Source organism: Stylophora pistillata, chromosome 6 (assembly GCF_964205215.1).
Source record: "Stylophora pistillata chromosome 6, jaStyPist1.2, whole genome shotgun sequence".
Lineage (NCBI taxonomy): Eukaryota > Metazoa > Cnidaria > Anthozoa > Scleractinia > Pocilloporidae > Stylophora > Stylophora pistillata.
Window position 1 is genome coordinate 7,070,854 of NC_142524.1, and position 24,598 is coordinate 7,095,451.

Below are 24,598 nucleotides of genomic sequence, written 5' to 3' on the forward strand. Positions count from 1 at the left end.
CGTCCGCATCTTTGCAACAAAACACTGGGGGAATAAACATGCTTAGTTTTTCTTTAATCTTGCCTCGTTTTTTCAGTAATGATTCAGTAATAATTATAACTATTGGGAAAGGACAGGAGTTTGCAATCCTTTGTACTTGCTAACAATGAACAAAGAATTGTTGGAATAGGACAAGATTTCCAATTGATTAGTTTTATATAAGAAGTACTCCAAGCGACTCGGAAAGATCCAAGTAACAATAAAACTCACGAACCCAATCGATCAAGACACTACAGACTCACCAGACTTGGGACTTGGCTCGGCTAACAGCTAATGAGAACATTCATAGAAACTACTTTTAACAACATTTTTTCCAAAAACAAACCATACAGAATCACCCAATGTAACTAACCAATCATCACCAACTTCTCGCAGTTACATGAACCAGACTTAGTACACTCCCCTTGCAACAACTCTTCTCTTGACTCTGATGATGACTTCTCAGGGGTACCTTCACCTGTCCAACCCTCCAGTCAAGTACATCCATAGCCAGAAATTCCGAACCAAAGTGGGTGGTGCTTATTTCTGTTACGCGCCAGCACACATGTTAGCCTGTCAATAAAGCTAGCATGTGATTGGCCCATCTCTTAAAGGGGAAGGCCGTTGTGAAACCAAAATGGCGTCGCGCGATAGACCGTTGAGAGGCTACTTCTCGGTGTTACATTCGATTTCATCCGCGGATGCCGACTTCGGCCAGCCAAAAAATATTGTGAGCAGAAGATCATCTTATTGGATGGTTGGAAGGCTCGTTGAAAGACGGGAAAGAAAAGGAACGGTAAGTGTTTGGTTGTAGTGCCTGTTTTCGAACGTGCTCGCTTCGTTGATATATTTTTTTACTTAATAATATACATGAAAAAATTTCTCAGTTCTGATTGGTTAAGATGAATGCAGTTTTCAGTTAATTCAGTGCAGAAGAGGGTTAATTCAGTGCAAAGAAAGAAACAAACCAGACATTCTGATTGGTCAGAACGAATGGTCAATGTCCATGTCAAGGTCAATGTCCATGTCAAGGTCAATGTTAAGGCCAATTTCAAGGTCAATGTCACTTGCAGGGTTTGAATAAATTATTTTTGCACGTGATGCGCGCGCTTTTCTTCTGCGTAGTTATGAGGAGCTACCTCGTATTTTTTCATATATATTATTAATAGGTAATCACATGATTTCGAGTGCAATTTGGAATAAATAAGCTCTTGTAAATTTTTTCAAAGACCACAAATTGCACTCGCCCTACGGGCTCATGCAATTTTGTTAGACTTTGAAAAAATTTACTCGTGCTTATTTATTCCCAATTGCACTCGAAATCATGTGATTACCTATACAAATTCAGTGTTTACCTGAAATCAGCACGGGCTTTTTTTACCTTTCATTTAATTAGGTAGAATATTTGGTGCAATGGACGGACTACTCGGTCTACGAAGCCTCCTGGCGGCCAGAGGAGGGTATCTTACCTCGATGTGTGGAGTTATTTAACAGGCCAACCCCGGACGTGGCAATTTTTCAAGAAAATGTTCTTTAAGGGTGGCCGTCGAACGGCACTTGAAGTCGCGGTCACGTTTGCCTGTAAGGTTGTTTTTTCGGGGGGATGTTTATCGTTTCTTGTTTACTGGTAAGGGAGTGACGAGGGAGGGATGGACATTTTTTGAGAAAGATGATTTTAATCCTGTTTATTTTCCTCTTGGGTGGGATTCCTGGGTGGACTCTCATGGCCAAGGAATGAAGGTTTTTTACCCTTTGAGGGTTAAAACGTTCATTTCTTGGTCTCCAAAGAAGTATGAAATGGGTACAGGTGGGATTCCTGCTTTGTTACAAAGAGCATATCAGGAGAATATTTCTTTTAATTTTACCAAAGTAGCTCTAAATGATTGAATCATGAAGGGCTACTTTAGCAAAATTGTTAATGGTAATAAAATTAACAATAAGCGGAGTGCAATTTGGTCTGTAATCATACACACGATTTCAAATTAATAAAAATATTCTCCTGATATGCTCCTGTCATATCAAATAAAAAAATTATAAGACTTTTGCATGCAGGGCTATTTAAGTCTGAGTCAGTGGAAAAAGTGTTATACAAGCTTTGAGATGTATATGCCAAGTTTAAATGGTAGGTACATTCAACTGCAAATGTGCATTCATCTTTATAAGTGTGGACAACTTTGTCACAAGTGTTCATTCATTCATTCAGTGTGCATACATCTCTGTAAGTGAACATTCAACTCTGTAAATTGTAACATAGTCATTGTAATTAAATACATACCTGTAAACTTTGTAAGTGTGCATACATCTTTATAAGTGTACCTACATCTTTTTAAGTGTACATTCAACTCTGTAAATTTTAACTTTGTTGGCTTTGTACATCAATCTGTGTAAGTCCACAGTCAAATCTGTTTAAGACACATTGCTTTGTACATAAACATTTATCTTTGTATACATACCTTTCACCTACCACAGTATGTGTACTTTGAACATTGAATGCAAATGTAAAAATTGTATGTGCAAAATTAAAGTATTTTATTTCTTTCCCTTTTGTTTGGGTTTTTGTTGCTTTTCTTTAGATATTTTAGCTCTTTTAGATACTTCTTTAGTAGGGGAGACTGCTGATTGAGTTATATTCTTTAAGTAGCTGATTCCGCATTTTGTTTTTATAAGTTCATCCCAGTATTCCTTGGCTCTTTTTGTGTATTTACAGTGCTGTCGCTCTCTGTGCTTCAGAGCTTCCAATCTGTATTCAGTGCATATCACCTCAGCTAGATCATCATTGTGATTGCTCTTCCTTTGTATGATGCATCGTGCATGGTCAATGTTTTTTTCAACCCCTGAAACAGTAAGTTGCAACAAAGAGTGACATGATGTCACACAAATATGTAATCACACCTTAATTTCAAGGCTAGTTAAACAACTGCCTGGTGTAGTAAACAGTTTTTCAAGAATTTTTACCTTGACCACTGAACTGTTTTATATTGTTATTTTTTTGTACCATTTGGGTAACATGATATGCTCCTGCATGCATGTAACAGGTGACTTGCTCTTTTCTGTAGGGTATTCCTTTCTCCCCAAGGTCAGTAAAACTAATGATCCACTTTTTTGTCTTTGGATTTTAAAACACATGTACACATCATCAATTCGAAATACATAAAGTTTCAAGTCGTAATGGGATTGTTTTGTACCTGTGCTTAAATAGTACTGTAGAGAGTGGCTCCCATAATGAAATGTAGTTGAAGTACATATCTTCAAAAGCCCTAAACACAGAACATCAAGACTAGAAATATTCAAAAAAGTGTAAACAGCAAATTGCCTAACTTTTCATTAAATTAGGAGGTAATAATTGATAAGGATGAATTGATTACTTGGACTGTGATGTTATCTTAATTGAATACTTTATGAATAGAGAAATTGCATAGACTTTTAAACTGTACCTACCTTCCATAATTGAACAACCATGTGGCATGTGTTTTTTGCAAACAGTTGTAACTGGCTAGCCTCTTGGGAAGCTCTCTTAAGAGCTTCTTCCTATCATCTCCCATGAGGCTTGTCCAATCCAAGGTTCCACTACCCTTGCTGTCAGCATTTCTCTTCTCCCAAATTAAAAATTGACACCACAGTTGTTTATTGCTGCTGTTAGGTTTTGGATAACTCCTGATTTTTCTAAAGATCTTTTTGTGGTAAAGAGCACTCCTTGTCATCTCACTGCATTACATCTTCGATTAAGTTTTCTATCAGAATATCTGTGATTCTCAACATCTCCAACACCAAATTTATCCAAATTTATGTATGCTCTCCACTGTGTTTTTGTCATCAGAGTGAAGTTTTACATACCTTGATTTTGGGGATGCCACACCTCCAGGTTTTTGCTGTGGATTGGGATGGTACAGATTGTAGCTGAGAAGTCATAGAAAAGCTCTCAGTGCTGTTAGGATCTTTAGATTTTAAAAGCTGCAAATCCAGGCCAAATGTTTCAACAAAATTAAGTGTCTTATGGGCTCAATTCTAGTTGTGAAGTTTTGAGTGTGTTGAAAGTAGAAGTTGGAGTTTTTTCACTTACATGGTTAATATGGAGCTCGATTCTTTAGTTCTTTTAATTTTCTGTTCAGTTTTTTGCTTGTTTGGTTTTGAGGTCTGTAGTTTCAGCTCCTCTCTTAATCCCCAAGCTTTCATTCTGTAATAATTTGGATATATCAACACAGTTGAAATGGTAAATTGGCCACTGCAATGGTTACAAAAGCTGACATTTCATTCTGTAACCTGTCAATGTACTTAGCCAGTTGTTGATTCTCATTATTCAGTTCTCTTGTCCTTTCATTTTCTCTAGCATAATGTTTTTCAATCTCTGAAAGCTTTTCTTCGACTAGTTTCTCCTTTTCTTCCTCAAGATTTTCATATTTTGCTCTCCAGTTACAGATTTCTTATGCTTTTTCAAGTTTTAACTGAGTGGAATGCAGACCTGCTTTCCACTTCTCTACCGAGATTGCTTCACTTCTCAAAATAGCCAGCCTACACAATTTCTCCTCGTGTTCTTTTCTGTTTTTACAATTTCCTTTTGTTTTAAGGGTCTGATTAGTGATTGAAGTGGCCGGACAGCGATTTGAAAGTCGGCGCTCAATTTGGTCACTCTCACGACTGATCTTAAACGCTTGTCCAGGAATTATTTCATTAATTATGTCAATGTATGCAATGCCTGCCGTTTCTTTTTTCAATTTGTTCCACTGTATTAGTACAGCATTCTAAATTGCCAGCCAGAACACAACTTTATTACCACCTACACGTTGTTTTGTGACATATTTTAACAGTGCTTCTGGTTGATTGCGAATAGATACGAGGGGATCACGGACAAGGTAGCGATCAGACATTTTTTCCTTATTGTTTTGATTTTTGATTTTTTTTTTTTAGCGCGAAAACGAAAATTAAATTTGTGAAGTTCCCTCCAAAAAAAGCTTGTGCTACCGAGCCTCTAGCCTCGTAATCACCCCCTGTAGTTACCAGCCTTTTATCTGTCATCTAGCTGTAAGTATCAAAATGGCGATCGTTCTTGCACAGCATTTGATGGGAAGAAGAGAGGCAATCAAGACTTCTTTTTTCACGCGATCGTGGTAAGATTACGGTTCGTGGATGCGTTCATATTTGCTGAAAGAGGACGAAAAAAGCCGCAATATTTTCAGGGCATTCACAGTCTTAATTGCTATAAATGTTGAGTGACATCTTTGAACTTAAACAATTTGATTGGGATGGATCGATACCAGGAGAGGATTTCGGCGAAGTCACTGTAGAAAGTGGCATTTATGAAGATAGGCGCCATTTTGTATGTTATAAAGGGCATTTCTTTGGAATGAAACGCTGCAAGTAATAACCAAGAAAACCGCAACGGGTGTTTGAGTTACGAAAACAAAGTAATTCTGCAATGAAAGTACTGATGAGTGTCATTGAAACTGGCGTTGGGATGGTGGGGTTATGTCCGTAATACGAATTTTAGAAACTGTTTTTATATGAATCTCCATACTGAACCTTCTATTCTTCGGCACGTTTAAAATACCGTTAAAATTCTAAGTCTTACGGTGTATTGCGCGCGCGCGCTTCGGAATTTCTGGCTATGTCATCTTTTAGCAATACCTGAAGTATCTGTAATTTCCCCTTCCTTATTTCCCATCCCTTGATTTTTTTTCAAGTGAAACTCCTTTATTCCTATAACCCATAACAGTCATAATGAGCCTCCTTTGTTGTTCTAATAAGTTAACTTACAAGTCATTGTTACGTATATGAGAACGATCCTTCGCAGTAAAGCACTATTTGAGCAATAGTGAAAATCAGACCTGAAAAAAATTTCAGGCCTGTACGGGATTCGATGACCTGAGGTCAGTGGTTCGAATCCCGTACAGGCCTGAAATTTTTTTCAGGTCTGATTTTCACTATTGCTCAAATAGTGCTTTACTGCGAAGGATCGTTCTCATATACGTCTCATAACCGCAGTTCACACATATGTTTCATATGTTTGTTGTTGTTTGATTTAAGTCATTGTTACATTAGATAAGCTTACCAAGTGGTCTAGCGCATGCGCAGTGAAGAGACTAAGCACATGTTCGGGACACAGTTTATATTCCTTGATCTGAGATAACTAAATAAAATTACCGGAAAGCTGCATATCCTTTTACATGGTGTCAGGAGGGGGATCGGAAAAGAAAGGATTTTCACTGGTGACGGGTGGCGGGTAACGGGTGGCGGGTAACGGGTGGTGGGTGGCGAGTGGCGGGCAGCGGGTGACGGGTCACGTGTGACGGGTAACAGGTGAAAAAAGCAAATGTATCTTCTTTAACTTCTAACGTGACCTTAAACAGCAAAAACGTTTTTGTAACTGTAACAGTTGATCGAGGAAAATTAGCTCATGATAACGAACACCGAGAGCTATTCGTTAATTATTGTGACTGAATTATAAAACACTATAAATTGCAATATCACAAGTGTCCCTGAGACAATAACGTTTAACCTATGAAATATAAAAATCACGTTGCTACAAGGGGAATAAGTAACTTCTAGAGCTTTAAAGGTGTCCTTTAAAGAAGGTGATTTTCAAAAGCAAACTACAACTTTAAAGAAGGTGATTTTCAAGAGCTTACAATTGCGACCACGAAATTCAACATAATTTTAATTTCTTTACAGTTACTCTAAATAGACTTACCTCGTAGTTTGAAGTCATCAAGATGTCTCAGTTTATTCCGTTTAATGACAGTGGAATCTCTCAAATGGACCTAAATATTCTTCTTGAAATCCGTGCGAGTGTCGAAAGTATTTCTACCTGGCCGTGACCTTTGAACTGCTTTCACAGCGGGGAGTTCCCTGAACACATTACGTAACACCACGCATTTCTTACTTCAATCACCCTAACCCTAACCACCCGCTACCCGTTACCCGTTACCCGCCACCCGCTACCCGTTACCCGTCACCCGCTACCCGTTACCCGTCACCCGCTACCGGTCATTCGCCACCCGTTACCCGTTACCCGTCACCCGCTACCCGTTACCCGTCACCCGTGGAGAAGACCTGGCGACAAAGGCCCGTCAATTGACTGGAGTACAGACGAAAACCTATTCAACCGGTTCAAAATGCGGAAACAAAGATGCGATGGGCCGATGGCTAAAATTGACGAGGAAATCAAGTGTAAACATCTGTTGTACTGGTCGGGAGAGCAAGGTATCGAACTGTTCAACAGCTGGGATCTGTCTGCAGACGAGCAGAAAAAGCTGGACAACTACTGGGAAAGATTTGAAACCAAAATAAAATGAGTTAATAGCAGCGTGGGAGCTTTATGACCTTCGACAAGGTACTCTCTCTCTTGAGGAATTTATTTCGAAACTAAGAATTCTTGTGAAGGAAGCCAACTATCCAGTCGAACACAACGATCGTTTCCTTAGAGATTTTCTTGTGCTGGGTATGAAATCTGACCGTATACGTAAGGACTGCTTCAAGGTTGGAAATGCTCTCACGTTTAACGCAGCTAGTGGGATGGCCAAGTCAGAAGAGTCAGCAAAAAAACAGCTTCAGTTAATAAATACCTAAATATACTCCATCAATGCACCTAAAGGATACCAAGGCCTCAAAAATCAGCGACAAAACACTGGCGAAGGTAAATCCCAGGCTTGCAGGAATGACGGCTTGGGTCCTCATTCCAGAGATCAGTGTCCAGCGAAGAATGCCACATGCCATTATTGTCATAAAGTAGGACACCTAGCTAAGGTCTGCCTATCAAATTTAAAAAAGAAAGATGTGCATGACATTGAAGCTACAAGTAATAGTGCAAGCGAGTCCGTACCAAACCCTAATGATCACATATTTCTGGGCCCAATTGGTGTAACACCCTTGACCAGTAGTGTCCATGCCATCTCTTCTAGAGAGAAAGCCCTCTTGGAAGTCTTGCTATCACTGAGCCCAGCAGGAAAACAGACATCCGTCCCATGTAAGATAGACTCTGTTGCAGAAACCAACATCATACCCACATCCTTATACAATCAACTTGCCCCTAGGATTATCTACAGAAACCTACCACCAAGCTAACAGCATATGGTGGAACTGAAATCCCGAGCTTGGGCTCCTGCCGAGTTTACGTAAAGGGCCCTAACAACCCAAAACCCAAAATAATCCAGGCGGAAGTTGTAGATGTCCATGGGCCTCCCATCATTGGTAACATATCAGCCCAAAGTCTGAATCTTCTGAAACTTAATTGGGCCGTCGACGTTGAAAGTAGCAGCAAATCAACCAGTCAGTCCTTTAAACTATTCGACGCACGTGGTAAGCCACATCCTTTCCCTCTGACGAAAGAATACCTTCTGAAAGAGTATCAAGATGTCTTTACTGGACTTGGCAGTTTCCCTGGCCCCCTATACCATATAGAAACTAAGTCGTATATTCCTCCAGTACAACATTCCCCACGGCAGATTCCAGTCCACCTGCAAAGTGCCTACCGAGAAGAACTTCTACGGCTAACACATGCAGACATTTTAGTAGAAATACATGATGAGTATACACCATGGGTCAATTCAACAGTGGTCATAAGAAAGCCCAACGGCACGATCCGCTTATGCGTAGACCCCGTGACCTCAATAAAGCCATTCAGCGCACCCCTTACTATGTGAGAACCATAGATGATGTGATACCCACGGTAAGTGGCGCCTCCCACTTTAGTATCCTCGATGCCCGAAGCGGATTCTGGCAAGTTGAACTGGACGACGAGAGCAGCAAACTTTGCACTTTCAGTACTCCATGGGGCAAATACAAATGGAAGAGGCTACCTTTCGGACTTACCTGCAGTGGAGACGTGTTCCAAGAGAAAATGTACGACAAAGTGTTTGGAAACCTCGATGGCCTGAGTGGTATTGCAGACGATACCTTTGTTTACGGCAAGAGCGAAGCAGAGCACGATCAGGACATACTGAATGTCCTTGACACAGCACGGGAGAACAACATACGATTCAACCCGGATAAGTTTCGGTTTAAAGTAGACCAAACATCCCTTTTTGGATTTACGTGGACTTCAGATGGTCTAAGAGCTGATGATCTCAAGATTAAGGCTATCAGAGACATGCCTTCCCTACAGAATCTAGCCGAATTGCAGACCTTCATGGGGATGGTCAACTACCTGAACAGATTCTCCACGATCATGGCCCAGACCTCAGAGCCCCTGATCGAGGCAGCTGATGAAGAAAGGCACACCCTTCGTATAGATGGCAACCAGAGCATCACAAAGCATTTCAAAGTCTCAAACAAATAATCACCGAGGCACCAGTGCTGGCCTATTATGATCCAGAAAAAGACAATGTGATTCAATCAGATGCAAGCTTAAAAGGAATTGGGTGTGTACTCATATAAGACAGTAAACCGGTGTGCTATGCAAGCCGATCACTCAGCGATACAGAATTCCGATACAGCAACATTGAAAGAGAATTTTTAGCTGCCTGTTGGTCCTTACAGCGATTCAGCCACTACGTCTTTGGTAAGCAAGTGGTTGTAGAAACAGACCACAAACGGCTTGAAAGCATATGGAAGAAGAGCATACCCAGTGCATCACTACGCCTCCAGAGGCTCCTCCTGAAGATCTCCAAATACAACGTGGAAATTAAGTACATTCAAGGCAAAACAAACTTTGCAGCAGATGCCCTATCCAGAGTCTGCTGCATGGAATCCCCCGAAAAAGACTCAGAAACACTGCTACTTGAAGTTGATGGCATTAGCCACACCTTGCCCGCTAGCCCAGCTAAACTGGATGAAATACGAAACCACACAACTCAAGATACTGTGCTCAGCCATTTGAAGGATGTCATTCATCAAGGGTGGCCTGAATATCCAAACGAATGTCTTGCTAACCTGAAAGAGTTTTGGAACTTCAGAGAAGATCAAAGTGTTGAAAATGGCCTCATCTTCAAGGGACATCGTCTTCTGATTCCAAGCAACATGCGTCCTCAGTTACTTCAGATTATTCACCAAGGCCATCTGGGGGCAGAAAAGTGTAACTTGAAAGCTAGAGACTGTGTTTTTTGGCCAGGTATCTCAAAGGATATTAATGAAATTGCTTTCAACTGCGCCACTTGCATACAGTTTTCTAAACGCCAGCCAAAGGAACCCTTACACCCTCACTTTGTACCCAGTTTTCCTTGGCAGAAACTTGCCACCGATTTGTTCGACTTCCAAGGCGCCCAATATCTGTTGGTAACAGATTATTACAGCAAGTACCCCATCGTGAGAAAGCTGAGCTCCACTACATCTACTACTCTCATTAACCATCTCAAGTCAATATTTGCAGAAAATCGGGTACCAGAAACCTTGATATCTGATAATGGCCCACAGCACAACAGACAAGAATTTACAGCCTTTTGCAAGCAGTGGGGCATTGACCATGTGACAAGCTCACCACTGTATTCACAAAGCAACGGCTTCGTAGAGTGGTCAGTCCAGAAAGTAAAGAACCTTCTACGAAAAGCACAAGCCTCGGAAGAAGATCCATACTTAGCATTGCTGACATACCGGGCCACACCCGTAGACAGCAACCAACCGTCACCTTCTCTGCTGTTGAACCGTAGAGCTTACCGTACACAACTGTCATGCAGTGGCCATCTCCAACGTTCAGAAGCTTTTGATAGCCGCAGAGAGCAACTACAAAATCGACAGGACACCCAGAGAACCATTACGACCGCCAAGGGACACATATGCTTCGACGACTAAATCAAGGCGAGCAAGTAGTCGTGTTCCAACCACAGACCAAGGAATGGATTCCCGCAGAGGTAAAGGAAGAGACCAGGAAGCCAAGGTCTTACATAGTCAAGACAACGGGTGGGTCTGAGCCAAGACGCAACAGAGTCCAGCTGAAGCTTTTACCTTTCCAGAAAACACCAACAACCTGTGGAGAACAGGTTATTAGTAACCAGGAGAGTACAGCCATGAGACAAAGCCCTTACCTCTTCAGACGTCATCGTCACAATTACCTCAGGCGCCTGCCAAGTCACCGTTATCTTCCAACCAAGGCAGTGACAAGTTGCCTATGACAACAAGGAGTGGCCACATTGTAAAGGAGCCAGCTAGACTAGACTTATAAGCTTTTTTTTGCTGTCTGAACACTGATGAAGAAACACTCAGAGAAACACATATAAACTCTGTTTTCATTGTTATTTTTGTTGTTTCTGTTTTCTTTCCCTTTTTTTTGTTTGGCTGTTACTTTTTGTTAGAAACTTAGATTTCCGTTTTTAGCCTTTCTTAGGATGGAGATGTTACATTAGCTAAGCTTACGCAATGGTCCAGCGCATGCGCAGTGAAGAGACAAAGCACATGTTCGAGACACAAAGTTTATTTTCCTTAATCTGAGATAACTAAATAAAATTACCAAAAAGCTGCATATCCCTTTACAGTCATGATTGTGTACTTTCCTATTGCTAACAAACTGCAAAATGGTAAATCCATGTAATAACTTTTTTCAAGTAAATTATTTATTGTTTTCATGTATCCAAACTAAACCCAAAACATTTTCCAATGCCTCCCTACAGAGGGTAATTCCTCACTCACATACACAAATTCATCAATAACAAAACAAAATAACTACCCCTGACAATTATTGTATCTGTAACAAGACAATGGTTATTCAAGAAAATCAAACCCATTAGTCCCGGGTTGGTTATTCCAAAAGCAACAACGATTAAAATTGTAACTGCAACAAGACAATGATTATAAAATTGTAACTGTAACAATGGTCATTTAAGTAAATCAAATCCATTAGTCCTGGGTTGGTTATTCTTAAAGCAATAAGGATTAAAGATTAAACTTGACTTAATTTTTCTCATATCAATTTGAACATTTCAAGCATATTATTTGTGTCACGGCTCAACACTAACGGTAGCCCACTAACCACAGACTAGTAGAAATTCAGTGGTTCAATTCAAGCAAGTGGTTCTCAATTTCTACTAGCCAGTTTGGCTTAAATTGTCATAACATCTAAAAACATCTAAGATGTCACTAGCCTAGTCACTAGGCCAGTCAATTGAAAAGTTAATGTCAGGCCCAGTGTGTGATATTTTTCATGCTATCTACTGAGGCTTGAATGAATGAGATTTTGTATCAATTGGATTTTTCATTCAGATGCGGAGCAACCTTTATGTCACTGAGAATTGTCTTCTTTCTCTTGGTTTCTGTCTCCTATAGAGAAGTGGCTGTTGAATACATCAAATTCACTCTGGTAGCCAAACACCTTACAAAATAAGAGAGAAGTTGCATAGACTGAAAAAGCCTTGTGCCACCATATTTGTTTGAAATTTTTGTCTTTTAAATCTCATGCTTCCTTTCTGTGTTTCTCTCACATGTGGCCTGCTCCTTGTGCAAGGAAACTGGTACTTAAGCCACCTTAAATTTGCTCTTTTGTGAAATAATTTTTAACACTCAAATAGAAATGTTGTGTGTCAGTGTGGCCATATAAAATCATTTATATCAATTCTAAGTTCTCTGTCTCTGTGCAAAGGTAAACCACCACATTCTTCGAAACACATTATCCAAGTGTTGAACTTACCAGAAGAGACCACAAGCTTAATTAACCCGTGTGCCCCAAAATAATCAACTAAACATCAGTTTACTCTTTTTTCATACCGTGTTCATACATGTGGTGAAGTATGCCACAACAATTGTGACAAAATTCACCACACATCCAACAAGTGAATTTCTCTCTATCTAAAGATAGTTGTCTACACTTGTGTGTCTTTAAGCTCCTCCAATCCTCAAACCCTTTGCTGCAATAGCTGCACTTGTGAGGCCAATTCCCATGGTATGATCTGTTATGCACTGTCAGGCTCCACTTTCCAGTATAGCATTTATCACAATGAGTACATTTGTAAGGTTTCTCACCACTGTGAACTCTGAGGTGTGTTTGCAAATGTCCTGCTTGTTTAAATGTTTTGTCACAATTAGTACATTTGTAAGGTTTCTGACCACTGTGAACTCTGAGGTGTTTTTGCAAATTTCCTGCATCATTAAATGTTTTGTCGCACTGAGTACATTTGTAAGGTTTCTCACCACTGTGAACTCTGAGGTGTCTTTGCAAATTTCCTGCTCGATTAAATTTTTTGTCACAATGAGTACATTTATAAGGTTTCTCACCACTGTGAACTCTGAGGTGTGTTTGCAAATGTCCTGCTAGTTTAAATGTTTTGTCACAATGAGTACATTTGTAAGGTTTCTCACCACTGTGAACTCTGAAGTGTTTTTGCAAATTTCCTGGATCATTAAATGTTTTGTCACAATGAGTACATTTGTAAGGTTTCTCACCACTGTGAACTCTGAGGTGTCTTCGCAAATTTGTTGAATAATTAAATGTTTTGTCACAATGAGTACATTTGTAAGGTTTCTCACCACTGTGAACCCTGGCGTGTTCATGTAATGTGCGTTGATGCTTGAAGCTCTTTTCACACTGTGTACATTGATAAGGTTTCTCATCACTATGAACCCTGTGGTGTTGGTTTAATGCTCTTTGATTTTTGAAGCTCTTCTCACATTGTGTACATTTGTAAGGCCTTTCATCTCTGGGAGTTCCAAAATGTGTTGCCTTATTTCTTTTTGAGGGAAAGCAGTTTTCAGTATTGGCACGTCGGAGTTCATTCCTTCTCTTGCTCTGCCTCATTTTCACTCTGCTTGCCTTTTTTCACAAACTTCAAGACAAGAAATTGAACATAGTCAGGTACCATAGATAAAGACAATTTAATGGCTACTAGTTGACATCATTTTTTATTCAAACCTTGGACTGTATTAAGTTTGGGGATAAAAATATGTTTCTTTTATTTCCCTTATTTTCTCCCGTTGAACTCTCTTTTCAAAATTGGCATGTTATTTTGACAAAAGATAGAAATGTGTTTGCGCAACATTTTCCACTCATACACGGAAAGTATAGTGAACAAAACGGAAGATAAAAGTTCGCATTTGGCTTAAAATAGTTTATTCTGGTTTTCTAAACATGCAAAACTTACAAATTCAACCTTTGATCCACTTCTGTAACAAACTCTTATGTTCAAAAACAATTTGCAGCTTTTAATTTAATCGAACCATGATTTAACGAAATAAAGTGAATTGAGTGCAACTGTGTTCGATGAATTAATTATCCATTCATTTGGTTGAATTGCCTACGCCAGGACAACTAGTACGGAGCTAGGGTAGGATGACTAAGATTACATACCATATAGTTCCACAGGAATCAAATAAACGACAACTCAAAAGGTAACAAAATTGAACTACACCCATGAATATGGCGGATTTAGCAGGTTAGAACGGGAATGGAGAAAATTACGTTTTGTATGACTGCACAAAGTGTTCTCGCCACTGCAAAAACCATTGTTGCCTTCTCTTATTCAGATTTCATTGAAGCTATGGAGAAGGTTGAAAATTTGGTGATCGTTAATCCTTGCTAACAATGAACAAACACTTGTTGAAATGCGATGAGATTTCCGTGCAGTTATTTGTTTTAAAGGAGAAGTACCCAAAGCGACGCGGCAGAAATGAAGTCACAATGACCCTTCCTCACCTAATCACGTTTCAGAAATGAATTTTCATCATCAACCCGACATGTGCACTTGCGAAAACATCGATTTTCTTGCCTTTGAGTTGATAAACAGCTTATAGAAGAAAACGAAACCATTTCTAACTGAATTCGATTTGAGACGCGGTCTCTGTAAGGTACAGTAACTAAACAAATTCTTTCGTTGCGCGCAAAGATACCAAGACGATAGCTTCCATTTGGCGGGAAATAGGCTCGGATATTTGTCCGCGGACGTCATCTTTACCGAGATACGAACAGTTTTCCGAGACGGTGACGCTAGAGAAAAAGTATGAGCTACTAGTATGAATTTACCAGCATATTTTTGCACCAAATGGAGACTACTGAGTTCAGTATCCTTCAGATGTTTTTGCAGCGAGCGAGAAAAATGTTTTGTTGCTTGGGTTTTTTCTGAGCAGTGTTCTCTGGTTCCAATTATGAACAAACAAACATGTCCATTCTCCTGTAACAACAGCAAAACGCTCTTATCTTGAATCAAATTTAAAAGCGAGCTTATATCGAAGCGGACGTAAGATTTTAATATTGGGACGTATCGCTTGGGGTCTATCCTCCGATATTCCCTTGTTTTATCAGGAGCCTATGTGATGGGCTCCTGGTTTTTTTCAGTCATGTGGTGCGCTTAGAACAATCGCGCGCGAGCAAAAACATTTGATGGATTGTCAATTCTGATATTTTTATCTCAGACACATTTTGATCCGACGGTGAAGAAAAGACAGATCCCTACCTGTTTGGAAGAGGTAATAGTGGACTGAAGTGAACAAAGAAAACGAAAATAAACAGTACTACATTTGGTTCTCTGTCCGTTGCTTTTTTTATTTTGAAAGAAATAATTATCATTGATCTATGAATTTTCACAACTTTAAATAGCACAATGATTCCACTATTCTCTACGCAGAGGCCATTTTCTGGAACATTTTACGGTATTCTTCGAGGTCGTCGCGATTCCTCAGTAGGAGTTGTCGGGCAGCTGGAAGATTAGCGAACTTTTCAAAAAGCTCCAAGGAACTGGAGGAAGCTGGTTTGTAATAGTGGAGGAAATCATATTGAACACTTTGAAGCAATCGAACAAAGAAAAACGAATTGACCTAGAACGAAAGCAGAGGGAACACCAATTGTCAAAAGGTCACAGGTTACAAACAGATCCTGTATTCGCAGAATGACAAACAGACAGAGAGACACAGACACACAGAAAGAGAAATAGACAAACGAAGACAGACAAACGACGAACAGAACAACCGACAGACAGACAGACAGACAGACAGACAGACAGATAGTCAAACAGAAGAACAGACATACAGTCAGACAGAAAGATAAAGAGATAGACAAAAATGCAGGCAGATAGAAAGCTAAGCATACAGACACGCAAACAGATACTCAGACAAGGCAAAAGACAGACAAACAGTCAAACAGAAGAACAGCTAGGCATACAGTCAGGCAGACAAAAAGGCTCACGATCATACGGGGAAATATTTATTTTAAATCAAGAAAAAGGTGAAACCTTCTGTAGATTTTACAGCAACCATTTTATTTAGTTAACCTGGTCTAAGGGTATCGACAGAGCTCGCAAGACCCCTATGTGTTCATCCCAAACAGCTGTTCTGAATTTCATGTCGTGCTTCTGAGTCAAAGGTAAAATAACAAAAGAACCAAACAGAGGATCTCCAAAGGAGACCGCGGAGTACTGGGACAGAAGGCATGCGTACCTACAGGACACGAGGTCAAGGTCGTTAGTTCACTTTTTTCGTTTTAAAAATTTGATTGGAGAGTTGATAATAATAAAAAGTTATGTTAGAAAACTGGAATTTCGTTCTTCTTTCTATTTTATCTTTCGTGGAGAAATATGGAGATTAGAATTTGGCAAAGCTGATTTGCCAGAGCGAAACAACCATTCTTACCACTACACGCGGCCAAATGACAAACTGCCCTCTCTATAACGCTCCTTTTCGCGGGCCAAACAGCAGAGTGCGGGCTGTAAGTGGCATTTGCCGCCCTAATATATATTTTATTTTTTGAATATGTACGATTTGGCCTTGAGTATAGATAATAATGATAATCACATGACTTTTGTCGGGTATATAGTTTATTTGTGTTCCTCGTAACATCATTTGCACCCTCACTGCGCTCGGGCGCAAATGATGGTACTCGGGCCACAAACAAACTACATGCCCTCTAAAAGGGCTAGACCGCTGACCAGGATCAAACTGTTTTTAAAATGACTTTTTGAAGTTTTCGCGGACCCTTTTGGCCAATCATAGCAGGAACTTATCCCGGTTTCCAGAGTGGTAAAAGTATTGTTATTCCTCCAAAATGGAGGTTAGTTCTTGTCAAAGAATGTTGGTCTCACCCCTCAAAAAGCGAAATAAACTTTAAGTTATGAGAAACAGGAGCAGAAATACTGATGGCCCTCAACTACTTACAGGTCGTAGAAGGATGTAAGTCCGGGAATTGCAGAATTGGAATCAACGTGAAGGAGACGTGAGGGGTTCGTGTAAATCTTCAAAATAGATGATAAATAGTTGTGAACGCCACTGTTCAGAAAAAGATCGTTTCCTATGAAAGTAAAAAAGGATGACAGTAAATTGCCTAGAGAGACAATACCGAATAAAGTTCAACCAGTAAATGATGGAAGTCTACAAAAGTTCTTCGAACTTGACAATTTCTATTTCGCGTATGGTTGCCAAAATTACAATTCATCTCACACAAGGAAACTGCTGATTTTTAAGCCATCTCGTTTTGCTGCGGACAATAGTTATCGTTTGTGCGCCTTCTCATTTTTAGCCCAAAATGGCGTCTCTGAAACCTATTGACTAGCCCATGCATACACTCTTCCAGTCTTCTATTTAAACAATAGAGTGTTTCTGTCAAGGAAGTATCGGCTGATAGTTGCCCCACGGAAATTTGATGTTCTTCAAACAAATATTTGCCTGAGAAGCGAAGCTTCCAGGGCAAATATGCTAGTTCGAGGGCAGCTATGCTAAATATGCTAAATATGCTAGTTCGAGGGAAAAACAAATACGCTACTTTTAAGAACATCAAATTTCCAAGGGGCAACTCTCAGACCGATAGTTCCGAGACATAAACACTGTATTGTTTTTATTGTTCATCACTAAATTTTATTCCGCGCCTACAGTTTTTCACAAATGTCAATAGTTCGCAACCGTACATTGGCTAAATAATACGTTATACCTGTCAAAATTGAAAAGTCACTGTTTTTCCGATCTGCCTAACTTCGCGGCCGTCAAACTATTCAAAACTTTTCACGGATGAGTACTATCAATCTCGGTAATTTCCACGGACGGGCACTCTCCATCCGAGTATTTACCGCGGGCGGGAACTATAGGCTGATAGTGTCTCTCCACGGATGGACACTATCGCCTTATGTGATCGATTTAAACCAATAAGAACCGGAGAAAATTTAGTGGTGAACTAAAGTTTCTCATATCAGCTGTCAACCACTAAAACTGTACAAAGCAATCGAATAAAGGCTGCTGCAATTTTCGCATTGCGTGTGAAGTCTACCAAAATTCCTCAACCGTTAAAACATGAACTTATAGCTTGAGGAAAATCCATTCGGCACCCAAGAAATTTACCTCAATAATTTCTCTGTCCAAAAAAATCAGCTTAGTTTGTTCAGAGTAGGCGTTACCAAAGTGACTTCCGTGACACTTAAACATCATAAGAGTCACGAAGTGCTACCTGTAAATCTAACCTGTCAAGAAAATGCACATGAGCCTGGCTATTCTTGATGCCATGGTAACGTGACGTAAACAGGAGGGCCGCCATTCCTCAAGCAAGAGAACCAGTTAAAATGTATTGGTTACTATGGAAACTGCAGATTCTGAGATGGTACCGATGCTCTCGCCCCTCATTTCACTGACAGAATAAATCTACAAACAATTCAATTCACAGAAGGAATGTCATCCGAGTCTTAGCAATAGAACCGTTGCATAGTTTTGGTCTTCGGTTTGCATAAAATAAAACGGTTCCTATACATCTGCCCAACAAGTATTGATTGTTCAAGTACTACAAAATTAATCTATCAACCGTGTATTACATTCCAAGGTATTTGGGCTTCATTTTGTTAGAACCATACTCGTTATTTCAATTCAGAGTATCGTAAAACTAAAACTATAGAAATGGCAGCGATGCAAACTGACAAGCAACATATTATCCACCCTTCCCTCTCCCCCACGAATTGCATACCTGGTGTGGGCGGGAAAACGCGAGTGTTTCAGTCATAATAATATACATGAAAAAATTTCTCAGGTCTGATTGGTGAAGATGAATGCAGTTTTCAGTTAATTTAATGCAGAAGAGAGTTAATTCAGTGCAGAAGAGAGTTAATTCAGTGCAAAGAAAGAAACAAACCAGACATTCTGATTGGTGAGAATGATTGGTCAATATCAAGGTCAAGGTCAATGTCAAGGTCAATGTCACTTGCACGGTTTGAATAAATTATTTTTGCACGTGGTGCGCGCGCTCTACTTCTGCTTAGTTATGAGAAGCTACCTCATATTTTTTATGTATATTATTAATAGATAATCAAATGATTTTCTCGTGCAATTTGGAATAAATAAGCACTTGTAAATGTTTTCAAAGACCACAATTTGCACTCACCCTACGGGCTCATGTAATTTTGTTAGTCTTTGAAAAAATTTATTAGTGCTTATCTATTCTAAATTGCACTCGAAATCATGTGATTACCTATACAAATTGAGTTCCGTCTTACCTCGGCTGAAAAGATGGCGAACAATTCTACACAGAATTTGACAGCATAGCTCAACAAAATTCAGAGCGTATTGCACACCACGGACACTTAGCCAAGAATATCTGTATCGTGAAAAGGCAGAGAGAAGCGCAAACAGCTCACATCGCCACATAATGAGCTCGTGATATCGCCATTTGTTTAAACTTTTGCATCTTCACATTTTCCCAAGGAGCCGAAAGTTACAATTCAGCATAACACACAACTGTGAACGTTGATGAATACTCCCACACTCATTGCCAGGTTGTAGAGATCCACTATGGAAAGGAACATCCAGTCGGCGGGTTGAAGAGCACCTACACAGAAGGGCACCAGAAATCACTCAATATTACGCACCTAACGAAGGGCCATTGACCTGAGAGGGGTCCAGAAATGAGAATGAGTAAAGTACACATCAACTGATTCCTCTTTTAAATGCAATAGCCAGCTAAACCAGCGCAAAAATGCACTTTTGCAACTTTGGCCATCTTATCCATTAGTAGCAGTTTTCCCAAATTCCCAACAAGAGGCAGTTTTGCCATTTTGCCACCACTGGCAATTTTGCCACTTTGGCCCCTATTGGCAGTTTTACCATTTTGGCCACAAGTGGCTGTTTTCCCGTTTAAGCCACTAATGGCAGTTTTGCAATTTTGGCCACTTGTAGCAGCTTTCCCATTTTAGCCACAAGTGACACTTTTGCCAATTTAGCCACTAGTGGCAGTTTTGCCATTTTGGCCACTAGTGGCAGTTTTCCCATTTTAGCCACTAGTGCCAGTTTTACCATTTTGGGCACTTGTGGCAGTTTTCTCGTTTTAGCTACTAGTGACAGTTTTGCCATTTTGGCCACTTGTGGCAGTTTTCTCGTTTTAGCTACTAGTGACAGTTTTGCCATTTTGGCCAGGAGTAGCAGTTTTGCCATTTTGGCCACAACTTGCAGTTTTCCCATTTTAGTCACTAGTGGCAGCTTTCTCATTTTGGTCACTTGTGACAGTTTTTCTATTTTGTCCATACTGTGGCAGTTTTGCCATTTTGGCCACTACTTGTAGTTTTGCCATGGTAGTCACTAGTGGCAGTTTTTCCAAGGTGGCCACTACTTGGATTTTTGCTACTTTAGTCACTACTGGCAGTTATGCCATTTTGGCACCTGGTGAGAATTTTGACATTGTGGCCACTAGTGGTAGCTTTGTCCTTTTGGCCACTTGTGACAGTTTTTCCATTTGTCCACTGGTGGCAGTTTTTCCATTTTGGCCCCTAGTGGCAGTTTTGCCACTTTGGCCGCTTGTGGCAGTTTTGTCATTTAAGCCATGAGTGGCAGTTTTGCCAATTTGGCCACTGCTTCCAGTTTTGCCATTCTGGTCAGTGGGTGGAAGATTTGCCATTTCCGCCACTAGTGGCAGTTTTTGCCATTTTGGCCACTAGTGGCATTTTTTCCATTACAGCCACTAATGGCAGTTTTGCCATTTTGACCACCGGTGGCAGTTTTACCATTTTGACTACTGGTGGCAGTTTTCCCATTTTAGGCATTAGCAGCAGTTTTTGTCATTTTGGCCACTACTGAAAGTTTTGCCATTTTAGCTACTTGTGGCAGTTTTATTTATTTCCAATTGGTGCCAGCTGAAGCCAACTCGCCGTTTTTCTGCATGCCTCGGGGGCACATGCTTCAGCCCGTCACATTCTCCCTTTTCTCAAGCTTTCTCAAAGAAACCATCACGGCCGCCGGCTTAGATGCCACGAATCTCTCCCCGCATAGTTTCCGCCGAGGCGGCGTCACACACGCGTATCAGTCAGGGGTTCCTGACCACTTCATCAAGCTGCACGGGGACTGGCGCTCAGAGCCTTTTAAACTTTACCTGTCTTTGCCTGTGGCCACACGCACCAGTGTCGCGGACGCTATGGCCACCTCGCTCTTTAATACAGTGTAGTCAAGTTATCACTTTCTTTTTATTTTTTCCTTTCTTCATCGTCTCTAATTTTCATTACTAGTGTTTTCTTTTCATCCCGTTTGGGCCCTTTTTTTAACATACTAATTTGGGGATTTTACTATTCTATACTTAAATGAAATTTTTCTGACCCAAACGTGTCTCTCATCGTAATCATATTGTCATGTTAAGAGAATAATTTAGAGGTTTGATTTCAAAAATCAAATTGCCATTTTAGCCACTTGTGGTAGTTTTGCCACTTTAGCCACTTGTGGCAGTTTGGCCATTTTAGCCACTTGTTTAATTTAATTTAATAATAAGTTCTTATATAGCGCATTAAAATTGAACTCTATGCGCTTTACAATTACAAATTAACAAAATTTCAATAAAAATCCTATACATGCAATTCGCTACTCTATCTAAACTAATGAATTATTACGTGTTATACATATGTTTGACAACGTACGATATCAAAAAATCTGGTGGCTTAATTTTTGAAAAGATAAGTTTTCAACAAGCGTTTAAAGGAGTCAACAGATTCGGCGTTTTTTATGCATTCAGGTAATTGATTCCACAAATACGGTGCGGCGTAGGAGAATGCTCTTTGCCCATACGTTTTAGTTCGAATTGTTGGGACCTCAAGTAGATTCATATTTGATGAACGGAGGTTTCGTGCTGGAATATATCGACTAAGAAGTTCAACAAGATAGGTTGGAGCCATGTCATTTAGTGCTTTGTATGTTATCAACAGTATCTTGAATTGAATTCGTTTTGTGACCGGGAGCCAATGAAGTTTCATAAGCATAGGTGTTATACTGTCTCTTGATTTAGCACCGACTAACAAGCGGGCAGCTGTGTTTTGGATCCGTTGGAATTTTTCGATGTCACAAATCGGTAGACCGTACAATAGGCTATTACAGTAATCAAGTCTCGATGAGATGAAGGCATGTATCAATCTTTCATTTTGCTGCGTCGAGAGGTATTTACGAACGCGACCAATATTTCTGATTGCTAGAGACGACGATTTACAGATGGAATTTATATGCGAGCGTAAGTTCATCACAGAATCAAGCATGACGCCTAGGTCTCGGACAGTATTAGATAGATTAATGATATCATCTCCAATATTGATATTACAGAAAGGAGGATTTTTTGAGAAGCGTGAGAGGAAATGAATGATTTCTGTTTTTGAAGGGTTGCACTGCAATCTGTTTTTCTTGGCCCACTCCATGATTGCATTAACACATGATTTCAATCTTTCCATGCCTAGCATTCTGTCAGAGGAGTTAATCTTTATGTAAAGTTGCGAATCATCAGCATATATCATACAGTTTAGGCCATGTTCAGCAACTTGTGGCAGTTTTGCCATCCATGTTAGACACTAGTGGTAGTTTTCCCAATTTTGCCACTACTGGCAGTTTTACCATTTTAGCCACTTGTGGCAGTTTTATTATTTTGGCCACTAGTGGATGTTGAGCCATTTTAACCACCACTGGTGGTTTTGAAATTTTGGCCACTAGAGGCAGTTTTACCATTTTGGGCATGCGTGGTTGTTTTGCCGTTTTAGCCACTAGTTGCACTTTTTCTATTTTCACTACTAGTCACAGCAGTTTTGCCAACTCCAGCACTGCTGGCAGTTTTTCCAATTTCGCCACTAGTGGCAGTTTTGCCATCCATGTTAGACACTAGTGGTAGTTTTCCCAATTTTGCAACTACTGGCAGTTTTACCATTTTAGCCACTTGTGGCAGTTTTGCGATCCATGTTAGACACTAGTGGTAGTTTTCCCAATTTTGCCACTACTGGCAGTTTTACCATTTTAGCCACTAGTGGCAGTTTTGGCATCCATGTTAGACACTAGTGGTAGTTTTCCCAATTTTGCCACTACTGGCAGTTTTACCATTTTAGCCAGTAGTGGCAGTTTTGCCCTTTTAGCCAAAAGTGGCAATTTTTCCATTTTAGTTACTAGTGGCAATTTTACCATTTGGTTATTAGTGACAGTTTTACCATTTTGGCCACTAGTGGTAGTTTTGCAATTTCGGCCACAAGTGAGTGTTTTGCCATTTTAGCCACTAGTGGCAGATTTGCCGTTTTTGCCACAGCTGACGGTTTTGCCATTTTAGCCACTAATTGTACTTTTGGCAGTTTTTCTATTTAAGCCACTAGTGGCAGTTTTGCCATTTTGACCACTGGTGGCAGTTTTGCCATTTTAGCCATTAGCGGCAGTTTTTGCCATTTTGGCCACTACTGGCAGTTTTGCCATTTTAGCCACTGGTGGCAATTTTGCCATTTTGGGCACAGGTGACCGTTTTGCCATTTTAGCCACTAGTTGCACTTTTGCCATTTTAGCCACTAGCGGCAGTTTTGCTATTTTGGCCACTAGTGGTGTGAGATCATCCTTGTAGCCTGTGGTGAATAAATTAGCCATTCACGCACAGTTCACCTTTATGCCTTTATGTGATACAGACAGTGTAGCAAAGTAATGAAGTTGCCTCATCGTAATTTGCTCAATATGCATTTGAAAAACAGAATATTTGTGACGACAAAATATACCAAAATCGTCACTAAAACGTATATTGCTATATTCTTAGAATTTAATTACATTACACAATTTGACATGTGTTGTACCAACTGAGATAACGTAATTCTCAAGTCAGTCGCATGCTGAGATAACAATTTGAGTTATGCCCCACAGAAATGAGAGCATTTTAGCTTAGTGTATAGCCTTTCCTTGAAAAAAAATGGTTTTTAAAACAATGGGTCTTCGTTTTAGACCAGTGGTTCTTCGTTTTAGACCAGTGGGTCTTCGTTTTAGACCCGAGGGTCTTCGTTTTAGACCAGTGGGTCTTTCTTTTAGACCAGTGGGTCTTCGTTTTAGACCAGTGGGTCTTCGTTTTAGACCCGTGGGTCTTCGTTTTAGACCAGTGGGTCTTTCTTTTAGACCAGTGGGTCTTCGTTTTAGACCAGTGGGTCTTAGGTGTTAGGTCTTCGTTTTCGACACATCTCTGTAACTCCGTAAATAATAAGTGAGTGATGGACTTGTATATGACAAATAAATACCGCAGTGGAAATTCCATGCCACACCTAGCAAGTATAAGCAAACTGGTGCAATTTTAGTAAGTATTCCCTTCACGATCAGTGAGGAATCAATGTTATACTGTGAATTTTTTTTCTCTCACCTCTATTTACCCCTCCTGTTCTGTGAAGCATCGCGTATGGTCTTATAAAGACGCAGTTACCCCAAACTGGGTTGTTGTGACTTTAAGCAAATAAACTTTAGCTTTCAGATACTGTTGTTTGCGTTATTTTTGTTCTTTGGTAATGATTTTCAAGCCATTTCA

General features: G+C 40.1%; 1 protein-coding gene and 1 long non-coding RNA gene across 2 annotated transcripts; both read right to left on the minus strand.

Moving 5' to 3' along the window:
* Positions 1-2,523: 2,523 nt before the first annotated feature.
* Positions 2,524-3,506, minus strand: LOC148728022 (uncharacterized). Its single transcript, XR_015988467.1, has 2 exons — positions 3,204-3,506; positions 2,524-2,852 (listed from the first exon to the last, which is right to left on the minus strand). It is a non-coding gene; the product is annotated as an uncharacterized LOC148728022 (long non-coding RNA).
* A 7,681-nt stretch (positions 3,507-11,187) lies between these two features.
* Positions 11,188-13,690, minus strand: LOC148728023 (uncharacterized). The gene has a single exon (XM_088724437.1). The coding sequence runs from the start codon at positions 13,667-13,669 to the stop codon at positions 12,626-12,628; it is 1,044 nt and encodes a 347-aa protein (XP_088580563.1). The 5' UTR covers positions 13,670-13,690; the 3' UTR covers positions 11,188-12,625.
* Between the last annotated feature and the right edge of the window lie 10,908 nt (positions 13,691-24,598).